At 38.0% G+C, this 27963-nt stretch overlaps 1 protein-coding gene across 1 annotated transcript in view; it reads right to left on the bottom strand.

The window, feature by feature from the left end:
- TOPAZ1 (testis and ovary specific TOPAZ 1) overlaps positions 1-27963 on the bottom strand; it is a 133462-nt gene that overhangs the window by 18370 nt on the left and 87129 nt on the right. Inside the window, 4 exon segments of the mRNA XM_059162283.1 lie at positions 17383-17548; positions 19545-19645; positions 20564-20738; positions 21783-21849. Coding sequence (XP_059018266.1) covers positions 17383-17548; positions 19545-19645; positions 20564-20738; positions 21783-21849 — 509 coding nt within the window.

Genomic DNA, 27963 nt, shown 5'->3' with positions numbered 1-27963 from the left:
TATGAATGCCTGTTTCTCTATACTCTCAGGAAAAGTATATCACTAAACTCTTGTTTTGCTAGTCCGACAGTAACTTTAATATGCATTTCATATTACATAATATGTATTTCATAATACGTAAGTATTACTCTCACGTGTTACAAGTGAGATAGAGACCTTTGTATTTCCTTTCTACAGACAGGTCTGTTTATTGCAGAATTCTTTTAAGTACAAAACAATTCTGGGGGAGGGGCAAGATGTGGCAGAATAGAGGACTTCATTTCATCTCCTCCCCCGAATTTAGCTGTATGTCTATTATCAAACCATTCTGAACACACACAAATTCAACCTCAGATGTAAGAATATTTATCTGGATCTCAACAAGCAGAAAAATTACCTCTTTTTGCAAGGTAGGAGGTGCGGAACCTTGAATCTTCTGGGGAAATATCCAAAGATAAGTGGACAGGGGAGGGAGCCTCCATAAGCCAGACACCAGGAAGTGATATAACACCAGGGCAAAAAAACCAGGACCTTTGGAAATCTATCTAGTGAGAAGCATCCCCTTCTGAAAAGGGTACAGGGAGTGAAGAAGGGCAGAATTCTAGGTATCATTGTAGACTCAGGATTTCCAGAAGACTCTGAAAGAACGGGGAGCCCGAAGTAATAGAATGCTCAAGCAGTAGAGTGGGGAGACTGGTTACGGTCAGCAAGCCCAGAGGGTACTTTCAGCTCTGGGCACCATAAATGGCTAGCAGAGCCTGGACAGAGAAAGACCTCTGCCTGACCACTCTGGAAAGGACTAGAAGGTGCGGGCTGTCTAATATCCTAGGGGAGATATAGAACAGCTTGTGCCCATGATAGGGATAGCTCTCAGGGCAGTGTGGCGACGAAGAGATGCTGAGGCAACACTGAGCATGACCTAGGAGCTGTGAAAAATGGTGCACATGCAAGAGCCCATGGCCGCTGGCAGAGTCAAAAGGCCCAAAGATGCTGGCAGGTCCCCGTGACTCCCCAGGAGAGGTGCCCTGGGCACAAACTGCATTAATCTGTGGAGTTTGGTACATTCAGAGGTGGAAATAGATTGACCTGGAACATCTGTTAGCAGGTGGGGGCATGACACCACAACACTGGAGCTCTGGGCTTGAGATTCCTTTCTCTAAAAGGAAGTGGAAAGATGCCAAAGAACAAAAGTCCTGCAGCCAACCAGCTCACATTAAGCCCATCCCCCTGACAAGCGGTGGGGCAATTCCCCACAGGCAAAGACACCTAAGTAGCAGGCTGCTCCCCCAGAAGACAGACTGGAAGAACAGGTTTCAAATAAGCAAAGCTTATTTCTGTCAAATAAATAAATAAAATCTTTTAAAAAAAGGGAAGGGGGAGTAAAACTCTAATGCCCAGGAAAAATAATATAGGGAGCTCCAGTTGTTCCTTTACAACTCGCTTATACTGCAGGGTAAACTTTCCATTTCTTTTTTAGTTTCATTTCTTCTTCTTATTTTTTTTAACCCTGTTCCTGTTTCAAGTAGATTATTTCCCAACCTATGTTTTTAAGTCGCTTCTTAATTTTATTTTTTTCACATATATTTTATAGACTTATGTTCCACACTAGCCCATTTTTCATTCTATTCAATTTTATCTTAATATATATGTCAGTTCTGATTTCTTTGCAATTTGAGGATATAGTGTCTTCTAATACACAGACCAAAAATCAAGCAGGAACAGGCAGATCACCCTGCTGTGTCTACCCTGAGAGATTATAATCACTCTTCCCACACCCCTCACCCTTTTTCCCCCCTCTTTTCTTTGTTTCTTTCTTTTTTTGTTTTGTTTTGTTTTGTTTTGGATCATCTTGGCTCTGGTGGCATATCCCTGGTAGCTTTCGACAACTTCAGATTTTTTTCTAAGGTGCATTTTGTTTATGTAGTGGTTGATATTTTAGATTCTGTACATTCCCTCAACCATCCCTCAACAGAATGACTAGGAGGAGGAACTCCTAACAAAGAGAAGAACCAGAAACAATGTCCTCTTCCACAGATCTAATGAACACGGATATAAGCAAGGTGTCAGAGATAGACATCAGGGTAGCAATCATGAAGTCAATAACTAGGTTTAAGAAAAGCATTAGTGACAATATAGAATCTCTAAGGGCAGAAATGAGATTGAATCAAGCTGAACTTTAAAATGCTATGAACAAGACACATTCTAAACTAAATATTTTAACAGCCAGGGTACATAAGACAGCAGAACGAATTAGTGATCTAGAAAAAAAACTGACAGAAAGAAAAGAAGTTGACGAAGATAGGGATAGGCAGCTAGTAACCCATAAGAACAGAATAATGCCAAGAAACATTCCAAGGTCAGAATTATTGTGATCTCTGGGGAGATGGAGAAAGAGAGAGGACTAGAGGCTATATTTGAGCAAATTAGACCTGAGAACTTCTCTAATCTGGGGAAGGAAACAAGCATTTGTGCCCAAGAGGCAGAGAAGATTCCTTCCAAAAATCAATAAAAATAGATCAACACACTGACATATACTACTAGTGAAGCTTGCAAATCTTAGAGCCAAAGCAGCTATCCTGAGAGCAGCCAGGGAGAAAAGATATCTTATGTACAGAGGGAAGAACATCAAAATAACATCAGACCTGTCCACAGAGACCTGGCAAGCCAGAAAAGACTAGCAAGACATATTCAGGATACTAAATGGAAGAACATGCAGCCCAGGATACTTAATCCAGCAAGGATGTTATTCAGAATGGATGGAGAAAGAGCTTACAGTACCAGCAGAAACTGAAAGAATATGTGATCATCAAGCCAGCTCTACAAGAAATATAAAGGGAAATCCTATAAAAGAAGAAAGAAAACCTAAAATTTATAGAGACAATCTATAGAAACGTGGACTTTAAAGGCAATACAATGGCACTAACTTCATATCTTTCAATAGTTATTCTCAACGTGAATGGGCTGAATGCTGCCATTAAAAGCCACAGGGTTTCAGACTGGATAAAAAAGCAGGACTCACCCATATGCTGTCTATAAGAGACTCATTTTGAACCTACAGACACCTCCAGATTGAAAGTGAAAGGATGGAGAATGACTTATCAGCCCAAAAGACCTCAAAAGAAAGCTGAGGTAGCAATTCTCACATCAGACAAATTAAATTTTAAACCAAAAACTATAATAAGAAGTGTAGAGGGACACTGTATCACACTTAAAGGGTCTATCCAACAAGAAAATCTAACAATCGTAAATATCTATGCCCCCAACATGGGAAGAGCCAACTACATGTAACAACTATTAACCAAAATAAGGAATCATAACTGATAATAATACATTAATAGTAAGAGGCTTCAACACTTCACTCAAGGCAATAGATAGAACATCTAACCAGAAGATCAAATAAGAAATAAGAACTCTGAAGGACACAATGGGCCAGATGGGCTCCATAGATAAATACGGAATAGTCCATCTTAAAACAACAGAATACTAATTCTTTTTGAGTGCACATGGAACTTTCTCCAGAATAGACCATGTGACTTGGGTCACAAATCAGGTCTCAACCAAGACCAGAAGATTGAGATTATTCCTGAATATTTTCAGACCACAATGCATTGAAATTGGAACTCAGCCACAAAGAAAAATTTGGAAGGAATGCAAACACTTGGAGGTTAAAAAGCATCCTACTAAAGAATGAATGGATCAATCAGGAAATTAAACAGGAACTTAAAACAATTCATGCAAACCAATGAAAATGAAAACACACTGGTTCAGAACCTATGGGATACTGCAAAGGCAGTCCTTAGACACAGCCACCCAAACCTCTCTCAAAAAATTAGAAAAATCCCGGGAAGATTCAAATTAAAACCACATTGAGATATCACCTTACACCAGTTAGAATGGCCAAAATTAACAAAACAGGAAACAACATGTGTTGGAGAGGATGTGGAGAAAGGGGAACCCTCTTCCACTGTTGGTGGGAATGCAAGTTGGTGCAGTCTTTTTGGAGAACAGTGTGGAGATTCCTCAAGAAATTAAAAATAGAACTTCCCTATGACCCTGCAATTGCACTCCTGGGTATTTACCCCAAAGATACAGGTGCTGCTGTTTATAGCAGCAATGGCCATGGTTGCCAAACTATGGAAAGAACCAAGATGCCCTTCAACGGATGAATGGATAAGGAAGATGTGGTCCATATACACTATGGAGTATTATGCCTCCATCAGAAAGGATGAATACCCAACATGGACGGGACTGGAAGAGATTATGCTGAGTGAAATAAGTCAAGCAGAGAGAGTCAATTATCATATGGTTTCACTTATTTGTGGAGCATAACAAATATCGTGGAGGACAAGGGGTGTCAGAGAGGAGAAGGGAGTTGGGGGAAATTGGAAGGGGAGGTGAATCACGAGAGACTATGGACTCTGAAAAACAATCTGAGGGGTTTGAAGTGGCGGGTGGGTGGAAGGTTGGGGTACCAAGTGGTGGGTATTATAGAGGGCACGGATTGCATGGAGCACTGGGTGTGGTGAAAAATAATGAATACTGTTTTTCCAAAAATAAATAAATTGAAAAAATTAAAAAAAAAAAAAAGAAAAAGAAAAATCCCGGAAGCACAGCTACCTTTACACCTACAGCATCTGGAAAAGAATAGCAAATAAAGCCAAACAAAGCAGAAGAGAAATAATGAAGATTAGAGCAGTAATCAATGAAACAGAAACCAGAAGAACAGAATAGATCAATGGAACTAGAAGCTGATTCTTTGAAAGAATTAATAAGATCGATAAACCTCTGGCCAGACTTCTGCAAAAGAAAAGAGAAAGGACCCAAATTAATAAAACCATGAATAAAAGGGGAGAAATCAGGACCAATACCAAGAAAATAGAGACAATTATTGGAACTTGTTACCAGCAGCTATATGCCAACAAACTAGGCAATCTGGAAGAAATGGATGCATTCCTGGATACTTATAAACTACCAAGATTAAAACAGGAAGAAAAAGACTATCTGAACATACTAATAACCAGCAAGGAAATTGAAAGAATAATCAAAAAACTCCCCAAAAATGAGACTCCAGTGCCAGACAGCTTCCCAGCAGCATTCTACCAAACACTGAAAGAAGAAATAACACCTATTCTACTGAAGCTGTTCCAAAAAATAAAAATGGAAGGAAAATTTCCAAACTCACTCTATAAGACCAGCATTACCCTGATCCCAAAACCACATAAAGACCCAAATGATTCTCTGAATTGATGCAGAAAAGGCATTTAACAAACTACATCATCCTTTTCTGACTAAAACTCTTCAAAATATAGTGATAGAGGGAACATACCTCAATATCATAAAACCATCTATGAAAAGCCCATAGCAAATATCATTCTCAATGGGGAGAAATTGAGAGCTTTTCCCTTAAGGCCAGGAACACGACAGGGATGCACACTTTAACCATTCTGTTCAACACAGTACTAGAAGTCCTAGCCTCAGCAATCAGAAAACAGAAAGAAAAGGTATTCAAATTGGCAAAGAAGTTAAACTCTCTCTCTTTGCAGATGACATGATGCTTTATGTGGAAAACCTGAAGACTCCATCCCCGAATTATTAGAACTCATATAGCAATTCAGCAACATGGCAGGAAACAAAATCAATGCACAGAAATCAGTGGCATTTCTATAAACTAACAATGTGACTAAAGAAAGAGAAATTAAGGAATCAAATCCACTTACAATAGCACCAAAAACTACAGATACCTAAGAATAAACTGAACCAAAGAGGTAAAGGATCTATCCTCTAGAAACTACAGAAGATTTATGACAGAATTGAGGAAGACACAAAGAGATGGGAAAATATTCCATGTTAATGGATTGAAGGAATAAACATTGTTAAAATGTCTATCCTGCCCAAAGCAATCCCACTTTCAATGCAATCTCTATCAAAAGAGCTGGAACAAACAATCCTAAAATTTGTATGGAACCAGAAAAGACCTGAATTGCCAGGGGATTGTTGAAAAAGAAAACCAAAGCTGGGGGCACCACAATGCCTGACTTCAAGTTACATTACACAGCTGTGATCACCAGAAAAACATGGTATTGGCACAAAAACAGACACATAGAGCAATGGAACAGAAGAGAGACCTCAGAAATGGACCTTCAAACTCTATGGTTAACTAATCTTCAACAAAGCAGGAAAGAATATCCAATAGAAAAAAAGTCTCTTTAACAAATGGTGCTGGGAAAATTGGACAGTCACATGCAGAAGAATGAAACTCGACCATTCTCTTATACCATACACAAAGATAAACTCAAAATGGATGAAAGGCTTTATTGTGGGACAGGAATCCATCAAAATCCTAGAGGAGAACATAGGCAGTAACCTCTTCAACATTGGCCACAGCAACTTCTTTCATGACATGCTTCTAAATGCAAGGGAAACAAAAGTAAGCATGAACTCTGGGATTTCATTAAGATAAAATCTTCTGCACAGCAAAGGAAATAGGTAGCAATATTAAGAGGCAACACATGGAATGGGAGAAGATATGTGCAAATAACATTACGGATAAAGGGCTGGTATCCAATGTCTATAAAGAACTTCTCAAACTCAACACCCAAAAAAGAAAGAATCCAGTCAAGAAATGAGCAAAAGACATGAACAGACACTTCTCCAAAGACATACAAATGGCTAACAGACACATGATAAAATGTTCAACATCACTAGCCATCATGGAAATACAAATCAAAACCACAATGAGATGGCACGTGACACCATTAAATGGCATAAATTAACAAAACAGGAAACAACAAGGTTGGCGAGGATGTGAAGGTTGGTGGGAATGGAAGCTGGTACAGCACTCTGGAAAACAGTATAGAAGTTCCTCAAGAAGTTAAAAATAGAGTTACCCTATGACCCAGCAAATGTACTAGGTATTTACCCCAAAGATACAGATGTAGTGAAAAGAAGGGGCACATGCACTCCAATGTTCATAGCAGCAATGCCCACAATAACCAAACTGTAGAGGGAGCCAAGTTTGATTAATGGATAAAGATGTGGTTCATATATACAAGGATTATTACTTAGTCATCAGAAAAATGAATACCTACCATTTGCACTGACATGGGTGGAACCAGACGGTATTATATTAAGTGAGATCATTCAATCAGAGAAAGACAATTATCATATGGTTTCACTCATATGTGAAACATAAGGAATAGTATGGAGGACCACAGGGGAAGGGAGGAAAACTGTAAAGAAATCAGAGAGGGAGACAAGCCATGAGAGACTCTGGAATCTGGGAATCAAACTGAGGGTTACAGAAGGGAAGGGAGTAGGGAAATGGAGTAACCAGGTGATGGGTATTAAAGAGGGCATGTGTGGTGTTGAGCATTGGATGTTATATGCAACTGATGAATCACTGAACACTACATCAAAAAGTAATGATGTATTATATGTTGGTTAACTAAACATAATTTTAAAAATAATTTAAAAAGAAAACAAACAAACAAACAAAAACAGAAAACAAACCTGATTTTGAAGCACCAAAGAAGAAAAAATAATAAAACAATTCTGGGAAGAAGTCAGCATACTTCTGTGGGTCCTTCTTTGGAAGAAGTAAATTTGTATTTATGGGGGTGCCTGGGTGGCTCAGTGGGTTAAAGCCTCTGCCTTCAGCTCAGGTCATGATCCCAGGGTCCTGGGATCAAGCCCTGCATCGGGCTCTCTGCTTGGCAGGGAGCCTGCTTCCTCCTCTTTCTCTGCCTGCCTCTCTGCCTACTTGTGATCCCTGTCTGTCAAATAAATAAATAAAATCTTTTTAAAAAAATTGTATTAATGAAAATGACTTTTGGGTGCCTGGGTGGTTCAATTGGATAAGTACCTGCCTTCAGCTCAGATCATGGTCCCAGGGTCCTGGGATCAAGCCCCATGTAGGGGTCCCTGCTCAGTGGGAAGTCTGCCTCTCCCTCTCTCTGCTACTCTCCCTGCTTGTGCCCTCTTTTTTTCTGTCTGACAAATAAAATACATTTTTTAAAGTGACTTTCAATTGAAATGGTTCCTGAAAAAGAGAATCCTGTGTTTTTAACTTATACAAATTTTTAAAGATAACAGTGAAATTGTAAAAATCTATCATCTCCATAGACCATCCCAAAACCTCTCACAAAATCCTTTAGGCTCTAGTTTGAGAAAGAATAGTTTTGCCAGAAATTTTAGGCTGGGGCGCCTGGGTGGCTCAGTGGGTTAAGCTGCTGCCTTTGGCTCAGGTCATGATCTCGGGGTCCTGGGATTGAGTCCCGCATCGGGCCCTCTGCTCAGCAGGGAGCCTGCTTCCCTCTCTCTCTCTCTCTGCCTGCCTCTCCATCTACTTGTGATTTCTCTATGTCAAATAAATAAATAAAATCTTTAAAAAAAAAAAAAAAGAAAAAGAAATTTTAGGCTGAAGTTTCCTGTCACAAGGTGCAATAAGCTCATTTTTACCAACTATTTCAACCTTTCCATCTTGCCATATCTTTCCTTTCTAACAAAGAAAGCTTGGCTTATATTTTGCTAATCTCTATTTTTATATTTTGGTTACTCTTCCCCACTTAGCAAACTTCACTGGCTATGTTTGTTAAGTTAAAGAAAAACTTTTCCAACAAATTTTTGATCCTGAAGTACACTCAAAACCTCTGCATTCCATAAACTCTCATCCCTGAACAAAGACAAAGTACTATATATATTTAATGATTAACATATAAATAATATGGAGAGACAAGATGGCGGGAAAGTAGGAGGAGGTGCCTTTTCAATCTGTACCCTAAAGTGAGCTGATTAACTTCCAAAGAACTCCGATCACCCACGAAATCAGCCTGAGTTCAGAATTATACACATCTGGATCTGCCAGTGGGCAGATAAAGTGGAGTGGGAAAGTCAGACTGATATCGGAAGATAAACAAAAGGGGGAGAGAGCCATCAGAGGCGACCCATTGGAAACTAATAACCCAATATGAAAGTGCCCTGTGTTTGGGGACCAGCATTAACTCAGGAGTCTGGTAGAAAGCACTCAAAAAGAGCATAGGATCACGGGGGGGGGGGGGGGGGGGGATTGCGGGTCTGGGCTTAAGTCCCCAGACCCAGGACAGCCACCCCTGGCGCAGAGCCAGGGAGAGTGCAGCGGAGAAACCAGGTCTTGGTCCGTGAACCACCAGCACGCCTGAGATCATGTGGCACCTGGCTCCTGTGAGGGGCTGGGAGCCTCACCAGCCAACAGAAGAACAGCCTTTTTGCAGTCCCCACGCGAGTGCCCTGCCAGGCCATCAGAGTCCAAGTCGTGCCCCACACCCTCCCCTGAGAGAGGTGCACACAGGTGCCAGCCCGGTGCTCTCAGACCCCGAAAGACCAGACACTCCCAGCCCAGGCCAGCGGGAAAATCTCAGTGTGCGATCGCTGCTTGGAACTTCTCTGGCAGTCGAGCTGCCCAGACAGCCGCCGCTGCTGTGGTTTTGGGTACAAGCAAAAAATCCTGAGTTCCCAGAAACCACAACTGGGAACCTGCTCTGCCAGCGGCCAAGGGGGGATTTATTTGGGCTCTGCAGCCAGACTGAGGCTTCTCTCTGAGAGGGAAGTCAGGGTGCAGTTTGCTTTCCTCTAAACCTACAAAAACCATCAAAAGCAGTCAAGGCGAGAGAGAAAAACAAAAGTGAACAAATATAAAAACCTCCAGAGAACAAAAGCCTGAAAAAAACTGTTTCCTCAGAGCCCACCCCCTTGAGGGGGGCGGAAGGACATAACTCTGAGAAAATCATTTACTGAAAACCCACATGGCAGGCCCCTCCCCCAGAAAACCAACCAGGAAAGGAAAAAAAAAAAGACGACAAGAGAACAACCACCACTACTTCATAGGACAATTTTTATTATTAATTCGTTCCCACTATTCTGGCTCCTTTTTTTTTTTATATAGATAATTTTTTTAATATTATATAGATAATTTTTTAACCTATTTACCATCACAGTGAGATGTCCCATACATCAAATTCCATAATAACCTTCTAACCTGAACTTTTTGATACATACACCTGTGTTTTCCTTTTGCATTTCTATTTTTTTAATTTCCTTTATTTTAAATTTTAGTTTAGTTTAGTCTAGTTTATTCCATTTTTTAATTTTTATTTTCTAATATTCATATAGAGTTAAACGTCAAGGTAATCCCCTTTCCCCAATCAATGCCACCCCTATAGATAAACCAATTCCTAATCCCCCTTTATCTAAGGAAAGTTGAGTCCTTTAACAAAGATATCAAGATACATCCAGGAAGAATCAAAACAACTTTCCTCACCCACACTGAGAATTTACAACCACTCTCCCATCTTTTTCCTCCACCAGGATTTCTGTGTTTTTGTGTTTGCCCCGATAGTATATAAGTATTACACTCAGGGTCCTTTTTAACGAGGTTCTTCTTTTATTTGCGCATATATATATATATATATAATTTTATATATATGTATATATAATTTTTTTTCTCTTGTCATATACTTTCATTAGTCTTTTTGTTTATTTGTTTTTGTTTGTATACTTCATAAATCTTACCCTGGGGCTCATTTGGGCTGAACCTTCTCTTTTATCTCACCTTTCGTTCCTGTCTCTATCCCTCTCTCTTTTTCTTTTTTTTTTTTTATGATTTTATTTATTTATTTGATAGAGATCCCAAGTAGGCAGAGAGGCAGGCAGAGAGAGAGAGAGGAGGAAGCAAGCTCTCACTGAGCAGAGAGCCCAATGCGGGGCTCGATCCCACGACCCCGAGATCATGACCTGCGCTGAAAGCAGAGGCTTAACCCTCTGAGCCACCCAGGTACGCCCCCTCTTTTTTCTTTTCCTTTTCTTTTTCCTCTCATTTGGGTGGGGAACCCTGATTGCTCGGAAGCGTTCCAGGGTGCACCTTGACTGCACCATAGTCGATACATCCAGCTATACCCGTTCAGCCGTCTCTCACCAAAATGACTAGGGGGAGGAATGCCCAACAGAAGAAAAATACAGAGGATGGACCTTCTGCAACAGAGCTAACGGCTATGAACATAAACAATATGTCGGAAAGAGAATTCAGGCTAACAATTATCCAAGCAATAGCTAGGGTGGAGAAAGTCATGGGGTGACCAAATGGAATTGAAGGGCTGAACTGAAAACGACCAGAGATCATGTTTTCAATAAAGAGCTGAAAGCTACCAGGGATGAGCTTCACAATGCTCTCAATGAGTTCCAATCTAATCTAAATTCTCTCAACACTAAAGTAACTGAGACAGAAGATAGAATTAGTGATCTGGAGAACAAACAGATAGAGAGAAAGGATCAGGAGGAAGCCTGGAACAAACAGCTTAGAAGCCACGAAAACAGAATCAGGGAAATAAATGATGCCATGAAACATTCCAATGTCAGAAATATTGGAATCCCTGAAGGGGAGGAGAAAGAAAGAAGTCGAGAAGATATAGTGGAACAAGTTCTTCATGAAAATTTTCCAAATCTCATAAATGGAACCAGCGTTCATGTACTAGAGGCCGAAAGGTTTCCCCCCAAGATTACAGATTCTCGAAAGTCCTCGAGACACCTAATAGTAAGAATGAAGAATTATAATTGCAGGCAGAACCTCTTGAAAGCAGCTAGGACAGGGGCGCCTGGGTGGCTCAGTGGGTTAAGCCGCTGCCTTCGGCTCAGGTCATGATCTCAGGGTCCTGGGATCGAGTCCCGCATGGGGCTCTCTGCTCAGCAGCGAGCCTGCTTCCGCCTCTCTCTCTCTCTGCCTGCCTCTCTGCCTACTTGTGATCTCTCTCTGTCAAATAAATAAATAAAATCTTTTAAAAAAAAGAAAGCAGCTAGGACAAAGAAGATCCTTATGTTCAGAAGAAAGCCCATCAGAATAACGTCAGACCTGTCCACAGAGACCTGGCAAGCCAGAAAGGGCTGGCAAGACATATTCAGGGCACTAAATGAGAAGAACATGCAGCCAAGAATACTTTATCCAGCAAGACTGCCATTCAAAATGGATGGAAAGATAAAGAGTTTCCAAGACCGGCAAGGCTTAAAAGACTATGTAACCACCAAGCTGACACTGCAGGAAATATTAAGGGAGGTTCTCTAAAAGAGGAAAAAGCCCAAGAATAGCACTGAACAGAAATATAGAGACAATTTACAGAAAGACTTCAAAGGTAACACAATGTCAATAAAAACGTATCTATCAATAATCACCCTCAATGTAAATGGCCTAAATGCGCCCATAAAACGGCACAGGGCTGCAGACTGGATAAAACGACAGGACCCATCCATATGCTGTCTACAAGAGACCCATTGTGAACCTAAAGATACACCCAGACTGAAAGTGAAGGGATGGAGAAGCATCTTTCATGACAATGGGCCTCAAAAGAAGGCTGCAGTAGCGATTCTCATATCAGACAAATTAGATTTTAAACTAAAGACTGTAGTTAGAGATACAGAAGGACACTACATTATTCTTCAAAGGGACTATCCACCAAGATGATCTAACAATTGTAAATATCTATGCCCCCAGTATGGGAGCAGCCAATTACATAAGAAAACTGTTAATCAAGATAAAGAGTCATATTGATATGAATACACTAATCGTAGAAGATCTTAACACGCCTCTCTCAGAAATAGACAGACCATTGAAGCAGAAAATAAATAAAGAAACAAGAGCATTGAATGACACATTGGACCAGATGGACCTCCTAGATATATACAGAACATTCCACCCTAAAACAACAGAATACTCATTCTTCTCAAGTGCACATGGAACCTTCTCCAGAATAGACCACATACTGGGTCACAAATCAGGACTCAAGATCTGATTCTCAGATCACAATGCTTTGAAACTGGAGCTCAATCACAAGGAAAAGTTCAGAAGGAACTCAAACACCTGGAAGCTAAAGACCACCTTGCTTAAGAATGCTTGGATCAACCAGGAGATCAAAGAACTGAAACAATTCATGGAAACCAATGAGAATGAAGACACTTTGGTCCAAAACCTATGGGATTCAGCAAAGGCGGTCCTAAGGGGGAAATACATAGCCATCTAAGCATCCCTCAAGAAAACTGAAAAATCCAGAACACACCAGCTGTCTCTACACCTTAAAGAACTGGAGAATCAACAACAAATCAAACCAAGTCCACACATAAGAAGGGAAATAATCGGGATACCTGGGTGGCTCAGTTGGTTAAGCAGCTGCCTTTGGCTCAGGTCATGATCCCAGCGTCCTGGGATCGAGTCCCACATCGAGCTCCTTGCTCAGCAGGGAGCCTGCTTCTCCCTCTGCCTGCCATTCTGTCTCCCTGTGCTTGCTCTCTCCCCCTCTCTCTCTCTGATAAATAAATAAAATCTTTAAAAAAAAAAAAAAAGAAGGGAAATAATCAAGATTAGAATGTTGAGATCAATGAGGTAGAAAGCAAAGATACAGTAGAACGGACCAATGAAACTAGAAGCTGGTTTTTTGAAAGATCAATAAGATCGATAAACCACTGGCCACACTAATCCAAAAGAAAAGAAATATCAAATTCATAAAATTATGAATGAAAAGGGGGAGATCACAATGAAAACCAAGGAAGTAAAAACAATCATCAGAAGTTATTATCAACAGTTACATGCCAATAAGCTAAGCAAACTAGATGAAATGGATGCATTCCTGAAAAACTATAAACTCCCAAAATTGAACCAGGAAGAAACTGACAACCTGAATAGACCAATATCTAGTAACGAGATTGAAGCAGTGATCAAAAACCTCCCAAAAAACAAGAGCCCAGGACCTGATGGATTCCCTGGGGAATTCTACCAAACTTTCAAAGAAGAAATAACACCTATTCTCCTGAAGCTGTTTCAAAAAATTGAAGCAGAAGGAAAACTTCCAGACTCTTTCTATGAAGCCAGCATTACCCTGCTCCCCAAACCAGGCAAAGACCCTACCAAAAAGGAGAATTTCAGACCAATATCACTGATGAATATGGATGCTAAGATTCTCAACAAGATCCTAGCCAACAGGATCCAACAGCACATTAAAAAGATTATCCACCATGATCAGGTGGGATTCATCCCTGGGCTACAAGGATGGTTCAACATTTGCAAATCAATCAATGTGATCAGACAAATCAATAAGAGAAGACAGAAGAACCACATGGTCCTCTCAATTGATGCAGAAAAAGCATTTGACAAAATCCAGCATCTGTTCCTGATTATAATGCTTCAAAGTATAGGGATAGAGGGAACATTCCTGAACTTCATCAAATCTATCTATGAAAGACCCACAGCAAATATCATCCTCAATGGGAAAAAGCTTGCAGTCTTCCCGTTGAGATCAGGAACACAACAAGGATGCCCACTCTCACCACTCTTGTTCAACATAGTATTAGAAGTCCTAGCAACAGCAATCAGACAACAAAGAGAAATAAAAGATATCTAAATTGGTAATGAAGAAGTCAAAATCTCTCTTTGCAGATGAAATGATTCTTTATATGGAAAACCCAAGAGACTCCACCCCCAAACTCTAGAACTCATACAGCAATTCAGCAACATGACAGGATAGAAAGTCAATGTACAAAATCAGTGGCTTTCTTATACACTAATAATGAAAATAAAGAAAGGGAAATTAGAGAATCGATTCCATTTACTATAGCATCAAGAACCATAAGATACTTGGAAATCAACCTAACCAAAGAGGTAAAGGATCTGTACTCGAGGAACTACGGAACACTCATGAAAGAAATTGAAGAAGACACAAAAAGATGGAAGGCCATTCTGTGCTCTTGGATCGGAAGAATAAACACTGTTAAAACGTCTATACTGCCTAGAGCAATCTATACTTTTAATGCTATTCCAATCAAAATTCTACCGGTATTCTTCAAAGAGCTGGAGCAAATAATCCTAAAATTTGTATGGAATCAGAAGAGACCCCGAATCACTAAGGAAATGTTGAAAAACAAAAATAAAATGGGGGGCATCACATTACCTGATTTCAAGCTTTACTACAAAGCTGTGATCACCAAGACAGCATGGTACTAGCATAAAAACAGACACATAAACCAGTGGAACAGAGTAGAGAGCCCAGGTATGGACCCTCAACTCTATGGTCAAGGAATCCTCGACAAAACAGGAAAAAATATACAGTGGAAAAAAGACAGTCTCTTCAATAAATGATGCTGGGAAAACTGGGCAGCTATAAGTAGAAGAATGAAACTCAACCATTCTCTTACACCGTACACAAAGATAAACTAAAAATGGATAAAAGACCTCAATGTGAGACAGGAATCCATCAGAATCCTAGAGGAGAACATAGGCAGTAATCTCTTCGATATCAGCCACAGCACCTTCTTTCAAGATATGTCTCTAAAGGCAAAGGAAACAAAAGCGAAAATGAACTTTGGGGACTTCATCAAAATCAAAAGCTTCTGCACAGCAAAGGAAACAGTCAAGAAAACAAAGAGGTAACCCATGGAATGGGAGAAGATATTTGCAAATGACAGTACAGACAAAAGGTTGATATCCAGGATCTATAAAGAACTCCTCAAAGTTAACACACACAAAACAGACAATCATATCAAAAAATGGGTGGAAGATATAAACAAACACTTCTCCAATGAAGACATACAAATGGCTATAAGACACACGAAAAAATTTTCATCATCACTAGCCATCAGGGAGATTCAAATTAAAACCACATTGAGATATCACCTTTTACCAGTTAGAATGGCCAAAATTAGCAAAACAGGAAACAACATGTGTTGGAGGGGGTGTGGAGAAAGGGGAACCCTCTTCAACTGTTGGTGAGAATGCAAGTTGGTGCAGCCTCTTTGAAGAACAGTGTGGAGATTCCTCAAGAAATTAAAAATAGAACTTCCCCATGACCCTGCAATTGCACTCCTGGGTATTTACCCCAAAGATACAGATGTAGTGAAAAGAAGGGCCTTCTGTACTCCAATGTTTATAGCAGCAATGGCCACGGTTGCCAAACTGTGGATAGAACCAAGATGCCCTTCAACGGACGAATGGATAAGGAAGATGTGGTCCATATACACTATGGAGTATTGTGCCTCCATCAGAAAGGACGAATACCCAACTTTTGTAGCAACATGGATGGGACTTGAAGAGATTATGCTGAGTGAAATCAGTCAAGCAGAGAGAGTCAATTATCATATGGTTTCACTTATTTGTGGAGCATAACAAAAAGCATGGAGGACAAGGGGAGATGGAGAGGAGAAGGGAGTTGAGGGAAATTGGAAGGGGAGATGAACCATGAGAGACTATGGACTCTGAAAAACAATCTGAGGGTTTTGAAGGGGTAGGGGGTGGGAGGTCAGGGTTCCAGGTGGTGGGTATTATAGAGGGCACGGATTGTATGGAGCACGGGGTGTGGTGCAAAAATAATGAATAGTATTATACTGAAAATAAAAAATAAATTTAAAAAAACATATAAATAATATATGTTAATTGCATATTCATAATGTTATTTGAATATGAATGTGTTAATTACATATTCATTATATGTGTGCTGGTATGTGTTTCTATGTTAGTGTAAACGTTATCTATTTGCTTTACTTGTGTATATATTCCATCTTCTCACCTAAATCCAGAGATTCTTGAGGTTTCTCCATTGTTATCCCATTTTAACAAAAAAAGTCTTCCTGATGGTTTAAGTAGCCAGAGATACCATTAGAAAGCATGCTATGTTACCAGTGTGCTCTCTAAATTTTTATTTACCTCATAGCAAACTAATCTTAAGTACTTGTACTGGCTTAATTTCATTGTAATTGCTGTTAGATAGGTGGACTTACTAGGAAAATGAGCTTTACTTGTCTTGGTTTGAACTTATGTTTGCCTATATGTACAAAGATAAGAGTTATGCAGATTACAATAGGGAATTGCCTATCTTAGATAGCATCTGAAGCCTGGGCTCTGAAGCTGGACTGTCCAGGTTTGAATTCAGCCTCCACTTCTTACTTCTTACTTCATTCTGGGCAACATTTTTGTATGGTTTCTAGGCCAAAGTAAGAACTAGCTTTTCAATAGAAGGTCAATATAATTTTTTCTTTAAAGTAAGGTTAACTTTCAGGCACCTGAGTTGCTCAGACGGTTAAGCATCTGCCTTCAACTCAGGTAGTGAACCCAGGGTCCTGGGATGGAGCCCTGCATCTGGCTCCCTGCTCAGAAGGGAGCCTCCTTCCCCCTGTCCCCATGGCCCCCGCCCCAGCTTGTGCTTTCTCTCTGTCTCTCAAAAAAAAAAAAAAAAAAAAGTAAGGTTAACTTTCTCCTTCCATTTTACACAACTACCTTTCCTACCTACATGATCACTAAGGTTTACTAGGCCAAATTACCACCCACAATTCAACATCAATTTAAGGTAATTACATACACAAGAATTTATAACAATTATGCTTGCATATATCATAACTTACCCCTCAATACCCAAATGGCACCATCTAGGCTTCCACTTTTTAGAAAAATTTCTGCTGCAATATTCACAATTTGACATCTTGGTGCTAGCTTCTCAGGCCCAGTAAGTCCTTTTAAACTTGTGAAATGTATTTTTAATTCATATAATTTATCTAAGACTTTCCTTCCCTAGAGTAAAAATAAAGAATATTGAGTATTACTCATTTAGAGTATCACAGAAACATAACATCAGTAGTTATACAGAAGTCAATTACCCAATTTGAATTATCCTTCTAGACAGATGGTTCTCAAAAGACTCTTCCCTTAACGCCCTCCTGCTTCGCAACAGAGACAGATAAGGGAAGGGGAGGAAGCAAGGCTTTGCCTCATATTAATCCTCACCCTGCTAACACCCCTTTCTAAGCGTTTTTATACGTTTGCTGCCCCTAAAGATTTCATTTGGAGAAAGGATTTCTTGCCCTAAAGTGGAAAACTAGTAACTATACATTTTTGTTCTTCTGTGGATCACCCTAAGAGCCAAGAGGGAGAGAAAGAGAAAAATCAAGGTAATGTCTTATAAAATTTACATAAAGAATGATAGTAGGGAAAAGAAAAGAATAAAACTGCTGGCTGAAAATTGTTTTTTATTCAACAGACTAATTATTTCACATAGTCTACATAAAGATTATATCTCATTTGGACATCAGAAATTAGATATACAGTATTTTTTTATATAAGAGGTCAGAAAACTTTTCCTATAATTAGCCAGATAGTAAACACCTAGGCTCTGCAGGTCCAATTTGGTCAGATTCACATTCTTTTTGGTTGTTGCTGTTTTAATTTTCTAATGCCTTAAAAATGAAAAAACATTCTTAGCTCTTGAGATATACAAAAACAGGCTGTGGGTCAGATTGGGCTCTTAGTTTGTGGATCCTGGTTTTATATTATATTCTATTCTATTTAAGTTAGATCCATATTGTGATGTTAAGGTACTTTTAAGTTGATTATAGAAATGAATACATTTTTAAGGAAAAAGCTCTAGCTTAATTTCAGTGGTATTACTTTTGTGTTCAAAAGGAATAGGTTTCACTAAAAAAATTCATACTAAGTAAAATAAATAAAATATTCATTCCAAATAAGATACTGAAAATTTTAAATTACAATACAGGCACAAACTCACCAGACTCTTAAGAAATAATCACAATGAACAAAATTAAAATACACTCTAAAATTTCAACAAAATCAATCTTTGTCAAAAATACTGTGTTATGTAGTCCTCAATGTCCCAAGCATTAAATATCTAAGAAATTAATGCTACGATGAAACTTAAGGTAGACTATGAGACTAGGGACAAGCTATATTCTGCCCATTGCAGGCCTACCACCACACAGTGAATGCTAACCTTCTGAAGACCTTAAAGACTGGAGACCTTATGTACAAGGATTCTGTTGTTGTTGTTGTTGTTTTTAATTTTAAAAAATCAATGAATTTGTATGTGTATGAATGGCCATGTACTTATATGTTATTGAACATATTTCTTTATGAAATAACCTTATTTTATAAGAAGAAAGAAGCAGCAAAAGATACATTATAATAGTCAATTCAGTACTGACCACATTCTCAACTGCTCCATTCATCCCTCAGAAATTCCTTCCTATTTTAGATTTTTCCTGTCCTCTACTTTATTTCACTTTGTTGAATCTACAACCACCTGTCACCTCAGAGAAATCTAAAGAATGGTAGTTCAGTATGGTCCAGAATAACAGACCACTTCTAAGGTGAGCTAAACTTCAAAGATAGATATCAAAATATATGGTCTAAGTGTTCCAGGAGCTGATTTTTAAGGAGTTCTGTTAATTGTGAGTTCCCTGGATTCATCTTAAAAAAGGTGTCTGGAACTTATGCAAAATTATAATGTTATAAATCCTTAAGAGGAAGCAAAACTCTGTATTGAAAGTTGCTTCAAATAAATATGATACTTAGCATACTTCTGATACTTATTCAGGGTAACTGGTCTCATGCTACTGCCTTTCCACATTTACCTGATATACTAATAGTCTGGGACTCATTTGCCACTTATAACAATAATTAGGAAATTTCTAATTTGCAGGGTTAACTATATTGTTAGAAAAATTTTAAATTAATACACTCTGTACCAACCCCAAACAAAAATTTAATGACATACCTTGGGCCACTGCAACAGCTTGTGATAGTAGTACATAGCACTGATTCCAATTCTTCCCAGCAAAGTTTTATCTACTTCGCTATTTTGTGGATCTTTGCTAACTGAAACACAAAGTAGGCATGTCAAAAAAAAGTGAAAAAGTCACTTAAAATGGCAGCAAAGACTAACTGATATGAAATTATTGACACTAGAAGAAAGACCAGGTGTTGGTAAACCACAGCCTATAGGACAAATCAGGCCTGTGGTCTGTTTTAGTATAGCTTGTGAGCTATGAATGGTTCCCCTATTTTTAAAGGGTTGCTTGAAAGGAAAAGAAAACTATGTGATTATGTGATCACATCTGATAGCGTGAAGCCTAAAATATTTACTACTGGCCCTTTGCAGAAAAGGTTTGCTGACCTCTGATTTAAAAAATACAGCAGTGAAGAGCTCATCCAAAAAAAAAAAAAAGTCTCAGAAACATATGAATTTTGTTAACTTATACTAGTGAAGGTAGTAACGACTTCAATGATTCAAAAATTCAAGTGTTCCAGTACAATTTGCTAGCAATAGTTTTACCAATCTGAATGAAAAGACAGATAAGAAAATGAAACATGAGGTGTTAAAACAATTCTTGACCTTATATCATTATAATCTAACTTCATAATAAAAAGATGAAAGATTTGGGCGCCTGGGTGGCTCAGTGGGTTAAGCCGCTGCCTTCGGCTCAGGTCATGATCTCAGAGTCCTGGGATCGAGTCCCACATCGGGCTCTCTGCTCAACAGAGAGCTGCTTCCCTCTCTCTCTCTCTGCCTGCCTCTCCATCTACTTGTGATTTCTCTCTGTCAAATAAATAAATAAGATCTTTAAAAAATTAAAAAAAAAAGATGAAAGATTTATAAAAGAGAAGGAAAAGTATCTGAAATCTGCAATATCAAATTATCCCCAACATGGAAAATAGTAAGAGCTTTACATTCCTGTTAAAACACTGCACCATCCTAACACACACAATACTTAAACCCAAAGAGTGACATTTTACCTGTTTCAGCAAATTCACAAAATGGAACACCTGATCTCTCTTCTTTACAGTCTTTTGTTAATGTTTCAGCAATATAAGCACAAAATCTCTGGAAATCTGCAAAGTTTTCACAGCCCATTTTTATGTTAATGTATAAATTTCCCAGTTTGATCCAGTCACCTTTTTCTTTACAATGCTATCAGAATTATTAGAAACAAAACAAGAAAAAAGAAAGAAAGCTGTCATTTATAAAAACATATTATGGAATAGACACATATAGGCATTAGATATATAGAAATTAATAACAATCTCTGTAGATCTCAAAAACTTACTGACAGTGTTACACCACCAATAACTTGCTATTGTGCAATTTGGGTTTCTGACTATAGCATAGTCTCTGTAAGTTCCAGATTGCATTGTACGTCTCTTTTAATAACCTTTTCATAATGTACTTAATGATGTCACCCCAAAACCTGAACTAGACAATGGAGATAAGTTTTATGGAAAACAGGTGATAAGCTATATAGTTTGAGCTGTCTCTGGAGAAATACATTATTTTACTACTTTTAGAGATTGCATTTTGCTATTATTTGGCCCCATTAATAATTTGGGGCCCAAATATCATTTTGGGCACTACATTTTTTGTATGAAAGGGACTACACAGTAAATTTCAGTAAACTTAATTAACATCTTCTCATTATTTTCTATTATAAACAAAGAAATACTTTTCCACACCAACATAAGATTACTTCAAAGATACAAATACTAATTAAGACTAGACCAACAATTCCTAGAGGAGTATAAAAACGATCTTAAACTAAATAGTAAAATCATCTTGGAAGTTCTCTATTTCTTATACTCCAAATGCCTGGAGAGGGCACACTGACCTTGGCTTTCCACTATCATTTCACATACTGCAGCCATCTGTGGATTATGGTAAGAAAGCCAACTTTCTTGTGCACCAAGTCTGTCTGGCGACAAGAATTAACGGCTAATAAGCCTTAGATTACTATACCTTAATATGTTAATTTTGAAACTGAACAATTATTTTTAGAATAGTCCATAACTCTAGAAATTGTCTGCATTTCAAAGTGTTAAAAAAAGTATTAGACTTCTTGCCCTTGAGAATTTTCTCTAACAAGAGGGTTTAAAAAAACGTTTCCCTCTATTCAAAGTTTCTTTATTACTGGTTTTCAGAGATCCCAGCAATTTATTTAAAAAAAAAAAATAAGTGTCATACCTCTATTTCATTCAAGGCTGAATCTAAATCACATTTCCAGTTCTTTTTAAATTGCCTCATCTGCAACCTTTAATAGAAAAGGGTTAATTATGTTTATCCTCCAAAAGTCACTACTGCCCCTAATTCACTTGTTCTATAGTTTATATCTAAGAGACTAGAAAAGAAGGAATGTAGTAAAAATTCTTAAGAGCTAAAGAAAATAGCAAATGCATAGATATCTACTTCACACTATTTCTCCCCAAACCATAGGCAACAAGAAGGAAAAAGCAAGTTCCACATGAAACCGTACTTTCAGCCTATAAGGTAACTTTAAGACAGAGAATGCCAAAGCTTAAAAATGATTATGGATTAAAAGAGAAAAAAATGATTAAAGCCAGTATTTGATCTTTCCTACTCCCACTCTACCTTTGCTGACCCAACAAAGATTTGTGATAAGCAGAAATAGACCAAAATAAAAAACAATGCAAAAAAAAATCTGTGGAAAACTGAACAGGAAGGAATTAACATTGATTAAAAATATACTACCACAACGACTAAGTACACAGTAAGGTTGAAAATGTTAAAAAAAAAAAAAAAAAAAAAAAAAAAAACCTGAGTAAATTAGAACACAAACCACATAAAATGAACTTAGAAGTTTGTGATTTAAAGAACACAATCTATAAAATGCATAGCCTCTGGGAAAGGAAAAAAAAAAAGACAAAAATTAAAGAAGTAGCATCCTTTGGCAACTGAAAACAGAAAAAGAAGAAAAAGGAGAAAGATGACTGTACCATTAAACTAAGAGTACTATATAGCTGCCATCTCTGGGGTCAATTTTGATCATTTAGTCCCAATGCTCAATAAATTATTCCAGAGCATTAAAAAGGAAGGACAACTTCCTAATTCCTTTCATGGATCAAATATAAATAACACTGATACTTAAACTAGATAAAGGCAGAACAAAGAAAAGTGTAAAACAATATTACTTATAATGATGTTGCAAAAGCTAGATAAAATATTAACAAGCAAATCAGTTTTTCAAATTGAAGAGTTAGGGAATGATGGTTGCAAAACAATGTGAATGTGTTTAATACCACTGAACTGAAAACTTAAAAATGGTTAAGATAGTAAGTTTTATATTGTGTATTTTACCACAAAATTTTAAAAATATTGAGAAACAGAATCCAAGACCACCTTAAGAAAATGACACACCATGACAAAGTGGTATTTACTTCACAACTATATGGTAACATCAATATTTAAAAATCCATCAGTATAATATACCATTTTAATAAATCTAACAGAAAAAATCATGATTTCCATAAATATTAAAAAGGCAATGATAACATTGATTCACTTACAAATATAGGAACTGAGGGATACTTCCTTAAACTGATTAAATACATATACTGTAGTCCTAAAGACATGACTGTGTTTAATGAGAAAATTCTAGAGATATTTCCACTAAGATCAGGAACAATGAAAGGATGTCCACTATATCCATTATTATTCAATACTGTACTAGAGGTATGAGCCAAGGCAAATTACTTATAGGCATTGCAATGGAAAAGAAGAAGTATAACAATCTCTATTCACAAATGATATGATAGTATAACTGGAAATGCCCACAGATTCAAAGATGAAACTAGCTCAAACAATAAAGACTTTAGAGAGAATTAACAGAATATAAAATTTACAAACAAAATGTCCTTTATATATACAAAAAAATAAAGAAATACAGCACATAATGATACAAAAAAATTCATTTACAATAGCAACAAAGATTAAATACTTATAAGAGGAAAATTCTAAAACACTCCTGAAAGACACATAAAGTATGAACAACAGAAAAAATTTCATGTTCTTTAATAGAATTCAATATTATAAAGATGTTAGTTTTTACTAAGTTTAATTCATAGATTTAATGTAATTCCAATAAAAATACAAACAAGCTACTATATAAGGCTAGGAAGTTGATACTAAAGTTTATGTGGTAAAAACATATATGCAAGAAGAGCAAGAAAGACATGGAAAAGAAAAATTTTTCAGGGGATTATCCCAACAAAATGTTAAAGCATACTACTAAAGCCTCTATAAATAAAACACTGTGGACCTGGTACAAGGGAATACAAAGTCCAGACACAGACCCAAGCACACATGAAGTTTAGTATATGATAGAGGTAGCATCTCAAATCATTCAAATTTAACAAATGGTTCTGGGAAAGCTGGACAAAAACTGGGGAAAGAATTAGATCTCTATCTTACACCACACATAAGAATAAATTTCAAATAGATTATGAACCTAACTACAAAAATGAAGCCATACAAGTAAAAGAAAACATGTGTGAACTCCTCCAAAACCTTGGTGCAGGGAAATTATGACTCAAAATCCAGATGCAATAAAAAATAACTATGACTCGGGGCACCTAGGTGGCTCAGTGGGATAAGCCTTTGAAAAGAAAAAAAAAGCCTCTGCCTTCGGCTCAGGTCATGATGATCCTGGGATCCAGTCCTGCGTAGGGCTCTCTGTTTCCTCCTCTCTCTCTGCCTGCCTCTCTGCCTACTTGTGATCTCTGTATGTCAAATAAATAAAATCTTTTACTTTTAATTTTTTATTTTTTAAAAACATATATTTTTATCCCCAGGGGTACAGGTCTGTGAATCACCAGGTTTACACACTTCACAGCACTCACCAAAGCACATACCCTCCCCAATGTCCATAATCCCACCCCCTTCTCCCAAAACCCCTCCCCCCAGCAACCCTCAGTTTGTTTTGTGAGATTAAGAGTCACTTATGGTTTGTCTCCCTCCCAATCCCATCTTGTTTCATTGATTCTTCTCCTACCCACTTAACCCCCATGTTGCATCACCACTTCGTCATATCAGGGAGATCATATGATAGTTGTCTTTCTCTGCTTGACTTATTTCACTAAGCATGATACGCTCTCGTTCCATCCATGTTGTCGCAAATGGCAAGATTTCATTTCTTTTGATGGCTGCATAGTATTCCATTGTGTATATATACCACATCTTCTTTATCCATTCATCTGTTGATGGACATCTAGGTTCTTTCCATAGTATGGCTATTGTGGACATTGCTGCTATAAACATTCGGGTGCACGTGCCCCTTTGGATCACTACCTTTGTATCTTTAGGGTAAATACCCAATAGTGCAATTGCTGGGTCATAGGGCAGTTCTATTTTCAACATTTTGAGGAACCTCCATGCTGTTTTCCAGAGTGGCTGCACCAGCTTGCATTCCCACCAACAGTGTAGGAGGGCTCCCCTTTCTCCGCATCCTCGCCAGCATCTGTCATTTCCTGACTTGTTGATTTTAGCCATTCTGACTGGTGTGAGGTGATATCTCTTTGTGGTTTTGATTTGTATTTCCCTGATGCCGAGTGATATGGAGCACTTTTTCATGTGTCTGTTGGCCATCTGGATGTCTTCTTTGCAGAAATGTCTGTTCATGTCCTCTACCCATTTCTTGATTGGATTATTTGTTCTTTGGGTGTTGAGTTTGCTAAGTTCTTTATAGATTCTGGACACTAGTCCTTTATCTGATATGTCGTTTGCAAATATCTTCTCCCATTCTGTCAGTTGTCTTTTGATTTTGTTAACTGTTTCCTTTGCTGTACAAAAGCTTTTGATCTTGATGAAATCCCAATAGTTCATTTTTTCCCTTGCTTCTCTTGCCTTTGGCGTTGTTCCTAGGAAGATGTTGCTGCGGCAGAGGTCGAAGAGGTTGCTGCCTGTGTTCTCCTCAAGGATTTTGATGGATTCCTTTCTCACATTGAGGTCCTTCATGCATTTTGAGTCTATTTTTGTGTGTGGTGTAAGGAAATGGTCCAATTTCATTTTTCTGCATGTGGCTGTCCAATTTTCCTAGCACCATTTATTGAAGAGGCTGTCTTTTTTCCATTGGACATTCTTTCCTGCTTTGTCGAAGATTAGTTCACCATAGAGTTGAGGGTCTATTTCTGGGCTCTCTATTCTGTTCCATTGATCTATGTGTCTGTTTTTGTGCCAGTACCATGCTGTCTTGATGATGACAGCTTTGTAATAGAGCTTGAAGTCCGGAATTGTGAGGCCACCAACTTTGGCTTTCTTTTTCAATATCCCTTTGGCTATTCGAGGTCTTTTCTGGTTCCATATAAATTTTAGAATTATTTGTTCCATTTCTTTGAAAAAGATGGATGGTACTTTGATAGGAATTGCATGAAATGTGTAGATTGCTTTAGGTAGCCTAGACATTTTCGCAATATTTATTCTTCCAATCCAGGAGCATGGAACATTTTTCCAATTCTTTATGTCTGCCTCAATTTCTTTCATGAGTACTTTATAGTTTTCTGAGTATTGATTCTGTGTCTCTTTGGTTAGGTTTATTCCTAGGTATCTTTTGGTTTTGGATGCAATTGTAAATGGGATTGACTCCTTAATTTCTCTTTCTTCTGTCTTGCTGTTGGTGTAGAGAAATGCAACTGATTTCTGTGCATTGATTTTATATCCTGACACCTTACTGAATTCCTGTACAAGTTCTAGCAGTTTTGGAGTGGAGTCTTTTGGGTTTTCCACATATAGTATCATATCATCTGCGAAGAATGATAATTTGACTTCTTCTTTGCCAATTTGGATGCCTTTAATTTCCTTTTGTTGTCTGATTGCTGAGGCTAGGACCTCTTGTACTATGTTGAATAGCAGTGGTGATAATGGACATCCCTGCCGTGTTCCTGACCTTAGCAGAAAAGCTTTCAGTTTTTCTCCATTGAGAATGATATTTGCGGTGGGTTTTTCATAGATGGCTTTGATGATATTGAGGTATGTGTCCTCTATCCCTACACTTTGAAGAGTTTTGATCAGGAAGGGATGCTGTACTTTGTCAAATGCTTTTTCAGCATCTATTCAGAGTATCATATGGTTCTTGTTCTTTCTTTTATTGATGTGTTGTATCACATTGACTGATTTGCGGATGTTGAACCAACCTTGTAGCCCTGGAATAAATCCCACTTGGTCGTGGCGAATAATCCCTTTAAAGATGTACTGTTGAATCCTATTTGCTAGTATTTTGTTGAGTATTTTCGCATCTGTGTTCATCAAGGATATTGGTCTATAGCTCTCTTTTTTGGTGGGATCCTTTTCTGGTTTTGGGATCAAGGTGATGCTGGCCTCATAAAATGAGTTTGGAAGTTTTCCTTCCATTTCTATTGTTTGCAACAGTTTCAGGAGAATAGGAATTAGTTCTTCTTTAAATGTTTGGTAGAATTCCCCCAGGAAGCCGTCAGGCCCTGGGCTTTTGTTTGTTTGGAGATTTTTAATGACTGTTTCAATCTCCTTACTGGTTATGGGTCTGTTCAGGCTTTCTATTTCATCCTGGTTCAGTTGTGGTAGTTTATATGTTTCTAGGAATGCATCCATTTCTTCCAGATTGTCAAATTTATTGGCGTAGAGTTGCTCATAGTATGTTTTTATAATAGTTTGTATTTCTTTGGTGTTAGTTATGATCTCTCCTCTTTCATTCATGATTTTATTTATTTGGGTCCTTTCTCTTTTCTTTTTGATAAGTCTGGCCAGGGGTTTATCAATTTTATTAATTCTTTCAAAGAACAAGCTCCTAGTTTCGTTGATTTGCTCTATTGTTTTTTTGGTTTCTATTTCATTGATTTCTGCTCTGATCTTTATGATTTCTCTTCTCCTGCTGGGCTTAGGGTTTCTTTCTTGTTCTTTCTCCAGCTCCTATAGGTGTAGGGTTAGGTTGTGTACCTGAGACCTTTCTTGTTTCTTGAGAAAGGCTTGTACCGCTATATATTTTCCTCTCAGGACTGCCTTTGTTGTGTCCCACAGATTTTGAACCGTTGTATTTTCATTATCATTTGTTTCCATGATTTTTTTCAATTCTTCTTTAATTTCCCGGTTGACCCATTCATTCTTTAGAAGGATGCTGTTTAGTCTCCATGTATTTGGGTTCTTTTCAAACTTCCTTTTGTGGTTGAGTTCTAGCTTCAGAGCATTGTGGTCTGAAAATATGCAGGGAATGATCCCAATCTTTTGATACCGGTTGAGTCCTGATTTAGGACCGAGGATGTGATCTATTCTGGAGAATGTTCCATGTGCTCTAGAGAAGAATGTGTATTCTGTTGCTTTGGGATGAAATGTTCTGAATATATCTGTGATGTCCATCTGGTCCAGTGTCGTTTAAGGCCTT

This window comes from Mustela lutreola, chromosome 2, assembly GCF_030435805.1.
Source record: "Mustela lutreola isolate mMusLut2 chromosome 2, mMusLut2.pri, whole genome shotgun sequence".
In the NCBI taxonomy this organism is placed as follows: domain Eukaryota; kingdom Metazoa; phylum Chordata; class Mammalia; order Carnivora; family Mustelidae; genus Mustela; species Mustela lutreola.
This window is presented reverse-complemented; position numbering and strand designations above follow the sequence as displayed.